The sequence below is a fragment of the Filicampus tigris genome, chromosome 21, assembly GCF_054856515.1.
Source record: "Filicampus tigris isolate MCC_2025a chromosome 21, RoL_Ftig_1.0, whole genome shotgun sequence".
NCBI lineage: Eukaryota > Metazoa > Chordata > Actinopteri > Syngnathiformes > Syngnathidae > Filicampus > Filicampus tigris.
Window position 1 is genome coordinate 7,215,008 of NC_141237.1, and position 12,493 is coordinate 7,227,500.

Below are 12,493 nucleotides of genomic sequence, written 5' to 3' on the forward strand. Positions count from 1 at the left end.
TCCGGATGATGAAGCAAAAAGGGAAGCGTGCAAATTTGACGTTTTATTAACATTAGGTGTGTTGCGATTAACCAATAAATGCTCAAACTGCCTTCCATAGTATTCCGGGTAAAGCTCAGACTTTTCATGGATTACAGCTGTTCAGAAGTTTTGGCTGGGCATGTAACTGGAAATTTTTGTAAATACAATTGAACTTTTTCTACGATCAGCAAAAGAATGTTACATAACTATTACACACAAAAAAAAAACTAAAGTGGGCTTAATGGAGATCCCTGTACAGTAGAATTTGTTAACGATGCGTGTATTCAGCTGCGGATGTTCTGCAGTGAGTCTATGAGGCTCTTGTTGTAATCGGCCACTCGTTCGTAGACGTTCTTGGAAACGGAAGCGAAGTCGCTCTCCTGAGATTTGGAAGCGATGACTGACGCCGCCGTTAAAGAAAAAACAGTTCGGCGCACGAATCGCAAAACGAGCCGCGGCGCTTTCGGGGAGGATACATTCTTTCATGACAAAGTTGTTCTGCTCCAGATGTTGCCACTTCCTCTCCAGGTTAGCCAACTACAAACATTAAAAAAAAAAAAAAAAAATCGTATGGTCCATGTACTAGTACACTTTGTCGGTCAGCAGTATGCAAACCTGCGCGTGGGTCTCGTTTTCTTCCAGCTTGGTCTTCAGCGCTTCGTATTTCTGGCTCATCTCCTCCAAAAGTTGTCGGAATGAATCCCGCCGTTGCGTGAGGGCAACCCGCTCCTCTTGCAGCCTCTGCAAAACCACATCGATTCGAAAAGCAAATTCCCAGATTGTGTCACAAAAAGCCATCGGGGTGTGATCATTTACCGTCTTCCTCTCGTCCGCCGTGGTTCTCAAGGTTTCCAGGTCCCGGTAGGTGAGCAGCTCGGACTCCATCTGCCGGACATTTTCCTTCAGTGTGCTCAGCTCTCCCGTGATCTTGCCCTCCAGTTGCTGCACTTTTTCCAGGTCCTGCTGCAGGCGCTGGGACTCTGGGAAAAGACGACACGTGGCATGCAAATGTGACTTTGGCGCCAGCGGGGGGGGGGGGTCAGGCGCGGGTCGTCACTGACCCGAGGTCAGTCCCTTGGCGGTGCTGGCTGACTGCGACACCTCCGTCTCCTTGGAGACCAGCACGTCCTGCATGTTCCTCAGCTCGCTGGCTGTAATTGTATCCACTCGACGGAGACGCAACATGTTCTGCGGATGATGGAATAGAAGTGCCACCTTACAGTATATATGTTTGTTTTTTTTCTTCAAAAATTAGCTTGTACATTTTATAGGTCACATTAAAGTTGAAAAAGACTTTTTATATCCATTAACCAATCAGATTTGATCTTGTTCCTTGACTCACCCTGCTGCAGTGCTCCAAGAGGGAGACGATGTTCTCCTGACTCTGAGTCATCTTGTTCTGCTCCTGAGTCCTTAAATCGTCGAAGGCCTGCAGGAATCCTAGGAATGAGCAAATCGGTCGGCGCAGGTTACGAGGAGCTGCATGCTTCATTCACGTGGTCACCCAAAAAAGGCGCCGTATAGAAAAAAAAAAAATCATCGCAGCTGAACCAGGTACCATCGATTTCTTCCTCTTTCCTCTTCAGCTCTTTGTATTTCTGCTGACACTCCCCTATAAAAGAAGACGTGCGCCATGATTTTAATGATGTGCGTTAAGGTGATCTCTTGATGATACGGTATAATCTGCGGAATATTTTTGTATTGGCTTTTTTTTTTTTTTTTTGTTCACACAGTACAGGAACGAGCAGATTACCTTGAGCTTCCTCTGAGTCCTGCTCATGTTGTCGGATCTCATCTGCAATTTGCCCGGTCCTGTCCCTGATCTCCACCAGCCTGAACACACACACGCGCGCGTCACATAATTCACGTTTCAAATCGACTTTTCATTAACCGACAGACATTTTCAGACCCTCTTTTACCCTAACGTTTGAAAAAAAAAAAAATCGGAAAAAATATAAATAAGTTACTGGGAGTGAATGGCTGGACTGTGAAAAAAACGTTTTTGGCAGTGAATGCGTTAAAAGAATGTCAGCGGTTTGGATCCGCATCACCCAAGCTACAGCAGCTTTAACATCAATACGTACTGTCTGTCCATGCTGGCAATTTCCTGGTTATCCTCTTTCACCTGAAAAACAAAGCATGATGACGTGAAAAGAAAAAAAAAAAAAGATCAGTATTTGTAGCAATACTTGTCATTGTCAAAGTCAGGTCATTTGAGCATTTGGAGAACCAGCATGCAACACTCTTCTTCCATCCTTAATATGAAACATAAAGCAACCTGTTTCAAAAGTTTCTCTCTCTCCTCCTGAGGCGTGCTGAAGCTCTTGTGCTCCGCCTCCATGTTGTCGCGCTTTGCCTCCAGTGTTGACAAAGTTTCATGCAGCCGAACCACTTCCTGTTTTATCTGCGAGTGCGCCAGCTCCTACGCAGAAGTCATGGAACAAAACATGATACTTGTGCTAGAGATGTTTCGAACCTCAATCCACGGATCAGGCATTGGGCCAACTATGTTCTTTTCTTATTTTTTTTTCCCCTTTTCCTGTTTTGAACTAACTCACCGCTTCGTATTCCTCCTTCCGGGTCAGCAGGGCATCCAGTTCCTCTTGGAGAAGAGCCAGCTCCTGGGAGAGAACAAGACAGGAAAATTAAAGTATGACCGGCTAATATGGATTTTTTTTTTCCCGATATTTGGCAGAACAAAAAATCCAGATAACCGATTAATCGGCTGATTCATTTTAAATACATATAATGAATACAATAACTTATTTAACCATATACTTATGAATTATATGAAGAACATTTGACTTTTTTTTTACAATACTTTCCACTGATGTTTTCAATGTCACAATAGAGGGCAAAATTGGACGATAATTTGCCGATTTCTTTGGTTGTATGTTGTAATTTGTAAAAAAAAAAAAAAAAAAAAAATCTATTTTGGCTGAAAGTATTTAGTAACAATCTTTTTTTTTCACTATGACTCCAACATGCATAACTGTTGGCGCATTTTACAAAGAACCTGATAAAGAGGGGGGAAAAAAAAAATACCTGTAGCAGCTCCTCATTGGCTGTCGTCATGGTGAAATATTTCTCCTGCTTTGCAGCTGGCATGGCTTGGACAATCTCCTCGGCAACACGCCTTTCCTTCTTGATTTCTTCTTCAATGGCCCTGATGGCGTCCTCCCTTCTGCAGAAGAGAATATGAGAATACCAGCATATATTAAAAATATTTGCGTATGACTGTGTGTGTGTGTGTGTGTGTGTGGAAGTGCTCCAAGAGTTTGCTCAACGTCGCTTGGTCTTTGCTCAGGTAGGAACAAGGAAATGTGCAACGACGACTGACTTCTTCAAACAACTTGTTCTCTCGAGTAAAATGTTGCATGCAAGCTTTCAGAGTTTACAACACGGGACAAAGGTCCTTTGCTGCGCTGGCTGCACCACGGTTGACGCGTGTTCATCATCTTACTGCTAACAGAACAAAAGGTATGTGGTTTGTGTTAATACTTTCGATTACCACCAATAACTGCTAGCGACGAAAAGCGCACTGATAATTCCCGTGTACGGGGGGGGTTACTCATCAATAGCACTTTTGCTTATCACTGAAAGAATGATTGATACTTCTGTTTGTCCAAATAAATGAACGGGTTAATGGTGCTGGTGTTTTTTCCACTTTCAAGGGAGGGGGGGATTATGGGCCAGTTCCGGCAATTTCTACACCTGCTGTGGTTGGTCTCTCTTGTCGCAATATTGACAAAGAACAACCACGCTGCGGTTGCCGTGGAAGACGTAAACGTAAGAATATCTTTTGTTTTTTTCTTTAATGTACCACATTTCGCTTGTCAAAATCGAGTTTTCAACCATCCATTCATGTTTTCTGTGGCAGGTCCGGAATTTTACCAACATGTTTCTGAAAGCTATCCCTCCCTGCAGCAGCAACTCATCTGTGATCAGTCTTATGGTTGACAGGAATCAGATTACTCTGTCCAATGGGGACAGACTATCCCTGGCCAGTTATCCTCAACTAGTGGAGCTCCACCTGGATCTTAACCAGGTGACCTGTATATCAGCTAGGTACTTATCTGTTGTACCCCACCTCAGCGTGCTGTCGCTATCCAACAACCAAATCAGCAGGTAAATAAAGGAAATGCTGAATACCAGCTTCTATTCTTGAAAAAAAAAAAAAAACAGCAATTTCATAGTTGATAGTCGCAGTAATTATCATTTCAACCACTGCAATTATTATTACTGTCCACTTTGGTTGTTATTACAGCCTAATGCCCGAGTCTTTCTATGGCCTCGATGACCTCACAGTGTTGAACCTGTCCCACAATCTGCTGACGAGTCTTCCTGCACAGCTATTCAGCAAGCTTAATCATCTACAGGTAACCAATCATATACTCGGGATCATTTTCAGCATTGTGTAAAAAGTCTTGGGCCAGACGTAGCTTTGTTGTGGACTCGGCATTAATGTAATATCCTCATTTACTCTGAACTTTATTAGGTGGTGGACCTGCAGGGCAACCCATGGAATTGCTCCTGCCAACTGCTGAGCAGCATTCAAGACATCAGAGCAGCAGGAGTCACTGTTGGTAATCATCGTCGTCATTGTTTAGTTTGGAAACAAATGTCCGAGAATCACATTATATAAATAAAAGGAATGATGCAATTATTTCTGTATTCTTATTGACAATGTGTTAAACATAGAAGAGATGTAGCAATTGACAGTAGAGAGGGGAATAATCCGGTTTTTTTTTCCCCTATAGCCGATCAAGAAAATTTCGAAAAATGACCAATATACATATCAAAATAACGCACATAATGATTTGGATTCTGCTGATTTGGATCCACAGCCGGGACAAATACAAAATGTGCTTCACCACAGCAACAATCTGGAATGGATCTTTTTGAGGCTGTCACGAATTGCTATCAGACATCAGCACCCTCCTCAACGGCGGAGCCCCAAAACGCACCACGCGGTACAACGGGGCACTCTCAAGCGAAGACGTCGCCCAAATTGATGCTGACCACCAGCCCGGACAACAGCGGTAGGAAATATGCCATTTTCGACGCAATACGCGGCTCGCGCGAATAGCTAACAAAGACGGCCTTGAACCCAAACTAGAGCAAAAACCCGCGTCGGGCAACACTTGGAGGTTCGCGGCGTGCGTCGCCGCCCTGGCGCTAGCCACGTCCATGCTGATCGTGTGCGCCGTCAAAGGCCCATCCTGGTATCGCCTCGTGCACAATTACAGACATAGACGACTGCGGCAAGAAGAGAACCAAGAGGGCCGCGCGGGCTCGGGCATCTACTCGGAGACGGGGAGGTACGTGAAGCAGCAGACGTTCACCTTTCAGCACCATGGGGCTGAGGGCGAAGACGGTTTGCACTATTTTGAGGATCCTTACATCAAGGCTGAAGAGTAATGTCAAGGAGAAGCGATTATACTTCGCCCTGACTATTCAATCGAAAGGCCGGGAGCAAAGCGGGCCGCGTTGAATTATCAGAGCGTCACCAGAAAATGTTTATTACCATCATTCAAGTTGTTTGTAATATCATTTTTTATGCAAATGAAATCAGAGCTACTTGCCGGAATTCAACCCTTTTTTTTTTTTCTTTACAAGAATATGTTTCTTACAAAAGCACATCCACTCTTAAAAAAAAAAAAAAAAAAGATACTTACTCTCTTCTCTCAATAAAGATGCTGTCAATGCTTTCAGCCTCTCTGTCATTTTGAGCCTTCAGCTGATTAGAGGACAGAAAGTGAAATATATACATAATTGATCATTTGCCATTTAAAAAAATTTTTTTTTTTACATTTGTATTGTTCTTTCTGGATCATGCTTTGAGAGCAACGCTTATTTTTACGACGCGTACTTACGCTGTTGTAGTCGTTGATCATTTCCTCCATGTCTGAGTTGGTGTTGAGTTTGTCCATCAACTATACATAAAATGACAAAAATATATATATTTATATATCGGTCATAACTGGAGAGGAGAGACCATCAATTGTGTTGGACAACAAATCAAGTTCAAAGAGCTCGTACCATGTTGTAGTCGGCGAGCTGGCCCTGCAGATCCCTGATTTCTGCTGCCAGACTTTCTGCTCTGGGGGGAACATTTGGAGAGATATGAATTTATTTACTTAGGTATCAACTACAACTCCGCCTTTGCCAACCGAGACGTCCAACTGACCTCTTTTCATAGGACAAATAGACGGAATTCTCCTGGTTGAAGGTGTCAATCTCTTTGTGGAGTTTGCTGATCTCCGTTGTTAGCTTGTTGATCTTACTCCTAACACAATCACAACAATTCATTTGATTAAATGTTGTAATGGGCGTGTGTGCAACGTAAATGGTATTTGACATAGACGTTTGTCTTATTTTTATTTATTTTTTTTTGGTCGTGTAGCTTCTGTCGACACTTCAACCTGCTTAGTTCATGTCTGCCTTGCAGTATGTGGCAGAGGGATTGATGTGTGGTTGTTACCTGAGAAGACCCAAGTAATAAGACTTGTCCAGAATTTGTCTCTGAGGTCCTTCGCGGGGGTGAAGATGACATGGAAGTGAGAGAAAATTAAGGACAATTCATGAATTGCTAGATACATGTGATTGAGCTCTGAAAATTATTTACAAACATGCAAAATGACTTTAAAAAAAAAAAAATTAAAGCCTAGTGTCATGATTAAATGTTTTTTTTTTTTATGTGGTTGGTTTTATATCTCTCGTAATTTTTTACGTCCATTTGTTCTTGTCAGCGCCCATCCTTGTGTCAACCAATCAGCTCCCTCGGCCACTTGTGTCTCGCGCAGGTGTCCCTCCATGCCTCGTTAGTTTGTGTGTATTTAGTTCTCTGCTTCTGTTGAGTTTTTCTTGGATCGTTGTCTCTGTGTTTGCTGTCAGATGTCACGTTCAGTCTTGTCCCATGTGCTTTTAACTTAGTTTTTTTTTTTCGGGGGAGCTCGGGTTGTTGATTTTGTATTCCCCCAATGTAGTTGTTTAATTTCCTTGGTTTTTTTTTTTTGTTTGTTTTTTTATTAAATTCCCTCTCTGGAGTGCAATCTTTCTTTGTTCCCTGCTTGTGTCCACAACACCCCACTAGTTGTGACACCTGGAATAAACTTTGCTTACCCTTCAACCCAGTCTTCATACCACTCAGGCCCTGTTGAGTCACAGGCCTATCAGCCACTTTAATCTGTGCGGACAGGACTCCAGGAGTGCTAATGAGAGCCCTCGTGCCAGGATGAACACCTGTACCTGGAACCATCTGAATGATAAGTAGAAGAAACTTCATTTAACTAAATTGCAATATGGGGTTTATAGAAAGCAGCTGAGCCTAAGTAGAGGAAAGTTACTTAAGATGGAGCTCAGTTTTAATGCATGATTTGGGGGGGGGGGGGGGGGGGCTGTAATTTAATTGCACATAAAAAAATAGCACACATAATGGTTGTCGTGCAACCAAGAGAACTGTTACAAAATGAAGGTAAGACTGTTGGGAATAAATTAATTCTATATCATAAATATTAGCATTTAGGATGCAAACAAAAATAAGTGCTTCTGACAGTGATAAGGCCAGCAGAGAAGTCTAGTTCTAGAATATAGTTCTCAAAATATAGTTATAGGACACAACTAAAACAAATAAGTATTTTCATACCCCAGTTGGTATGCGTACGGCTGTAGGAGGAGGTCGAACAGCTGTTAAAGGTCTTCCGCTTCCTGGTACCGCTGATCCTGTACGACTCATAGGCCGACCCATACCGGAGGGAGGCCGCTGACTCGACATGGTGTTGTAACCTGTAACATTATATACAATTATGTCAATTTTGTTGTTTTTTTTGGGGTCATTAAGTGGAATATGACTGTGCTGCATTACAGCGATTGTGTGGGTAATACGGCCCTGCATGCAACCACTGAGGGATGGCTATTGATTTAAAAATATATATATATTTTTTTAAAGTGAGTTGGTCAGCCAGAGGATTTGCAAAATAAATGACTCGTATTTGAATCAATGTTGGTTCTCACCATTTTCTATCACAATGAAATGTAGGGTCAAGTGCGTACATGTGGAGTAATATGATTAGATTATTAGACTTTAAAAAAAAAAAATCAGCTCGCGATGAAAAGTTGTCAAACGTATTTTTAAAACAGAATCATTAAAACAACAGCTCTAAATTATTTTCGAGATGGCGTCTTTTCCTTTTAAATTGCAATAATTCTGTTAGTGCAAAAACGGATTAGTTTAATATTTGCACAACTTCAATTTGTGGATGTTTTGCTACCATGTCTGTATAGTGTGCACAGAAATGAAGCACGCTAACACAACTAAAGCTACCTCTAAACAAGACCTCGCACTTGCCATTAGTATTACGTATCATCATAGTATATAGATCGTATGCATGTGTGTTCTGTATGGACATATTTGACTGGGATATGTATATATTCTGTACCGCTCCAACATTCGCTTTTTGTACACGAGGCCACGAAAAGACTATGCACAAAATGCGAAATCGCAACAATTTTTTTTTTTTTTTTGCAAAAATACTAAAAAATATATAATACCTTTAATGCCGGTTTGTCCTTTTAGTCAATATTTCACATGAGAGTGTCGTTTGTTTTGAATGTTGTCGCCAGAGCTAGCAACACAATCCCTTTGCAGCAGAACCTTGAATTTGTTGACGTTTACCAAGGCAACCTTCTTCTTTGCTGATATTGTGGCGTCCTTTAAACACGAACACGCGTACTTCTGCCCCTTGCTGTCAATAGTGTGTAACGACAGTCCTTGTGTTACTCGGTCATATCTTTACTAAATAATACTGTATTTCGATATATTGAAACAGGTTATGACTATTAACTCTTGAAATGAAAAGTTGAACATAGATTCAATACTAAAGTATATTACTACAGTTCCCAGACGAGTAATTTGACTTGATGCTACATTGCGACTCCATTTTGGCTTGAACTACTTGACAAGATAATGTTTAAAGATGTAAATATTATATGTAGTGTGTAAATAAAGATAATTCAATATTTCTGAATATGAAATATATGACATTTCAAAATAGTGCCTTTTGTTTTTGAAAGTATGTGCGTGTGTCAGCTCCCCTATGTCGTGATTCCATGGAGACGTCACCAAAAGACAGCGTCAGATTGACGCACGCCGCAACAATCGTCTCCGTGGTTGAATTATCATCACATGTGATCATAATAAAGCGGACATGTGTTGCAATACATGGCCATTTTATTCTGGGAATATTAAACTCAATTGTCACCCATTAAATTGAACTAAAATGGGTTCCACGCTGTTAAGTCAAAAACAGATCCAGTGTTGAAAAATCAAATGTATTAAATACTGCCCAAAGTAAAACAGACGCTTCATCAAACCGCCACGTTGATCCACGGCCACTGTTGGGCGTTTAGGATACGAGTTGAACCACTTTTACCAGCGCAAAATGACATGGTGGCGATCGTGTTGTATGCAACTAATAAAAGTTCATACGCGACACTCTCACGGACTCACAGCGTCGGAATCAATAATGACACGTTCAAGTATGCGTAAACAGAACTGTTGCAAGAATAAGGAAAACGTGTTTGAAGCGATATTGTTAGTTGGCTTCATGCACACACGTCCGACACGGAAAATCTGCTTCTTATCCACAGGGAACGCCACTTGAGGACTGGTGTCTCCTGGACTTGTGCAAATAGTTTTAGCGACTCTAATTTTCCTTTTTGTTTTTTGTTTTTGGCAACAATTTTGCAATGATACCCCAGCTGTGTGGAATATATGGGCTTTTAGGATTTAAAAAAAAAAAAAAGATTATTTATTAAGAAACCTTTTTTTCTTTCCAGCAAGATGACCCGGAAGTTAGAGGAAGGTTGCTCATCGTTAAAAATGGTTGGGAAATATGTCTCCAAGCGACCTTTAACTTGCGTGAAGGAAATGAGTTATGGTACCCATAATCCTTTACGGCGGCAATATTGTCAATCAGCAGTCCACCGACGCAGTTAATGCATTCAACGTGAAGACGCTTTTTTTAAAAAAAAATTTGAATTAATATTTACAGAGCTATTTAACAAATTAACAGTTGCACATCTTATAAAGAATCTTAAAATCAGGTGTAACAGTGCAAATAATATCAAAATACCAATCTTACATAACCAAATAAAGGTATGTGAAGACGCTTCAGAGCTGCACGCTAGAGACTTTGACGTCAACAATACTTGCGTCACGCGGTGACGTCGTTTGGAAAAGCGCAGTCGATTCAACTAAAACACTGCCGCTTTTTCCTATGTTCGAAAGGAAGCCACTTTGCATCACGCCTTGACCTGTTGACGTTTTCCACAAAGTTTAAGGAAAAGTTTTTCAAAGGTTAGATGTCACATTCCGAAGACCCCCCCCCCTCCACAAATGAGTCAATTTGACAATCAGCTGATTGCTTGGATCAACGTGAAACTCAATATTTAAGACTTGATTGCAATTTCTACATAACCGTACTCCCACATCTAATACCCCCTTATTTACATCGTGTATAATGTTTTTAACCTGCTTCAGATTGCATCATAACCATGCAGCTCCATATTTCTTCGAGGGATTGATAGTGGTTGTTTACAGGCCTATGCCTTAATGTTTTGGTGTACTGTATTTCCATCAGGCAATTATGTTTTCCCGCTTTAGTCAAACAAAATGCTTTAAATTTGATATTTTTATAGTTTGTTGTATCATAATTCTGACTGTCTCGTCGATGTTACAACAGTGTTAGAAGTACACATAATTTTCATCATAATTACAATCAATAATTCTTATATGATAAGAAATAAAAATAAGTAGTAATATATGATTACCGCCACTAATAATAATAATCCATACCTCTGAATTCACACGTGCCATATTAAAAGGCAAATTGGCTGCTTCGCATCATGATCAACATTTCACTGTAATGCCAATAAAAGTGTATCTAATCAAATGTGTATATGAGGAAAAAATAATAAATGGACACACATATGGTAGACAATATGTATTAGACTAAGAATGAGTTTTCCTTTATTTTTATATTTGATCTTAAAATAATTATAGACAATATTACCAACGGAATCGTGCGGTATTGGTTGAATAAATTGCAAAATAAAAAGCGATTATTTTCTACGTCCCTTTTTTTTTTTTTTTAATTTAATTCAATTTTTTTTTTTAGATGCATGTGTTACAAAAAGCCGGAAAGGAATAAAATGTTTATTTAATTTGGCAATCCAATCACCACTTTGTGTGTCCGCTCGTGAACTTTAGTGTAGGTCACATGAGGGCAAACTCATTCATGTCGACGTACTTCTTCATGTGCGTCTTCATTCATATCTGAATGAATTCGCGTTTGACGTGTTTTGCGCGTCATACAGATGCCATACAAGTCTTACGTAAAATGCTTAAGACCACATGTTTGATCATGCAGTCAGCCAATAACGCCCTTTGTTCAGACTTTGTCGCAAGCAAATGACAGAAGAGAATCACATTCAAATACGCAAATGTTTTCATCTTGATTTTTTTTTTTTTTTTTTTCAAACCAATTTCGCGGAAATCCGAATTGACGCATGAATTGCGTGACGTCTAACAAAGTATCCCTATGGTACATTTTAGGTGTAATAAGAATATTTGCATTCAGAGCTTTGGTGACATAAGTTTCAACGCAATAAACAACCCGGGTTGAAAGGAAGACCGGTTGGCCTTGCGCTATTTTTCAGACCGGATTAATGTCTTTTTGAAGATCATGTAACGATTTACGCACAAAGGGGGGGGGGACAGAGACACATGTGATACATGTGTTTTGGCACCGTCCAGTTTCAGCAATGGATGTGAGTATCACGCGACGGGTGGCGGGCGCGAATGACCAATTATGCCAGAGTATGTATATTATGTATTATTTGCAGCATTTATTAATCAAATCAAAATGTGTCCATTGTCAATTTTGTTTATTTATTCTATGTAAGCAATGGAACAAACAAGTTACACTAATATAAAAGCCTACATTTTTAAGCGTGGCATTCTTGTTTGGTTCACCTTATGTTGGATATACGTTGCATATATTCACTTTTTTTTTTTTGGTTTTGTTTTTTTTAATTTCTGGCTACAAGAAACGGAAGAACACTTGAATATTAAAATAAAAAAAATGCATTGTCCACTGTGCTGCACTAACAGCATTATTATTATTATTATTTTTTTTTTTATTATTATTATTATAGATTGTTTTATTTTATTCCTGCTTTTGCTTTTCGGGTTGTCTTCTCCAAATGTTTGCGCATGGTTCTACTAGCTGCTGCTTTCACTTTCCGTTATTTTGGCATGTTTTATTGATTCATGCCCATCTCGACCCTAAAATGGTCACTTGTGGTGTGTTGCCCACTTTTGCAATATCCCCACCAGGATCACTTGTGTATTGGGTTATGTATTTATTTTGGAAATATAAACAGAATAGAATGGATCATATGAAATAGG

The 12,493-nt window shown here is 40.2% G+C and overlaps 3 protein-coding genes across 5 annotated transcripts in view; 2 read left to right on the forward strand and 1 right to left on the reverse strand.

Annotated features, from left to right (window-relative positions):
• Positions 1–30: 30 nt before the first annotated feature.
• On the reverse strand, positions 31–8,703 carry ift74 (intraflagellar transport 74). Its single transcript, XM_086020078.1, has 20 exons — positions 8,575–8,703; positions 7,670–7,809; positions 7,147–7,282; positions 6,506–6,554; positions 6,212–6,310; positions 6,064–6,124; positions 5,898–5,957; positions 5,700–5,761; positions 3,067–3,205; positions 2,580–2,642; positions 2,300–2,443; positions 2,106–2,146; positions 1,775–1,854; positions 1,580–1,633; positions 1,364–1,461; positions 1,083–1,209; positions 838–1,001; positions 637–762; positions 498–558; positions 31–421 (listed from the first exon to the last, which is right to left on the reverse strand). Exons 2-20 carry the CDS (start codon positions 7,796–7,798, stop codon positions 306–308), a joined length of 1,809 nt encoding a protein of 602 aa, XP_085876204.1. The 5' UTR covers positions 7,799–7,809; positions 8,575–8,703; the 3' UTR covers positions 31–305.
• LOC147127415 (uncharacterized) lies at positions 3,700–5,730 on the forward strand. Its single transcript, XM_086020080.1, has 6 exons — positions 3,700–3,810; positions 3,902–4,149; positions 4,289–4,400; positions 4,520–4,607; positions 4,869–5,063; positions 5,141–5,730. Exons 1-6 carry the CDS (start codon positions 3,709–3,711, stop codon positions 5,440–5,442), a joined length of 1,047 nt encoding a protein of 348 aa, XP_085876206.1. The 5' UTR covers positions 3,700–3,708; the 3' UTR covers positions 5,443–5,730.
• Positions 6,881–12,493, forward strand: part of LOC147127416 (cyclic AMP-dependent transcription factor ATF-1-like) — a 14,963-nt gene continuing 9,350 nt past the window's right edge. Inside the window, exon 1 of one of the 3 annotated variants that reach the window (XM_086020092.1) lies at positions 6,881–7,293. Coding sequence is in view for 2 of the 3 variants with exons in the window: in XM_086020090.1 (XP_085876216.1) it covers positions 11,885–11,902 (18 nt within the window). In the remaining variant the exon portion in view is untranslated. The other 2 variants (XM_086020091.1, XM_086020090.1) reach the window with 2 other exon arrangements.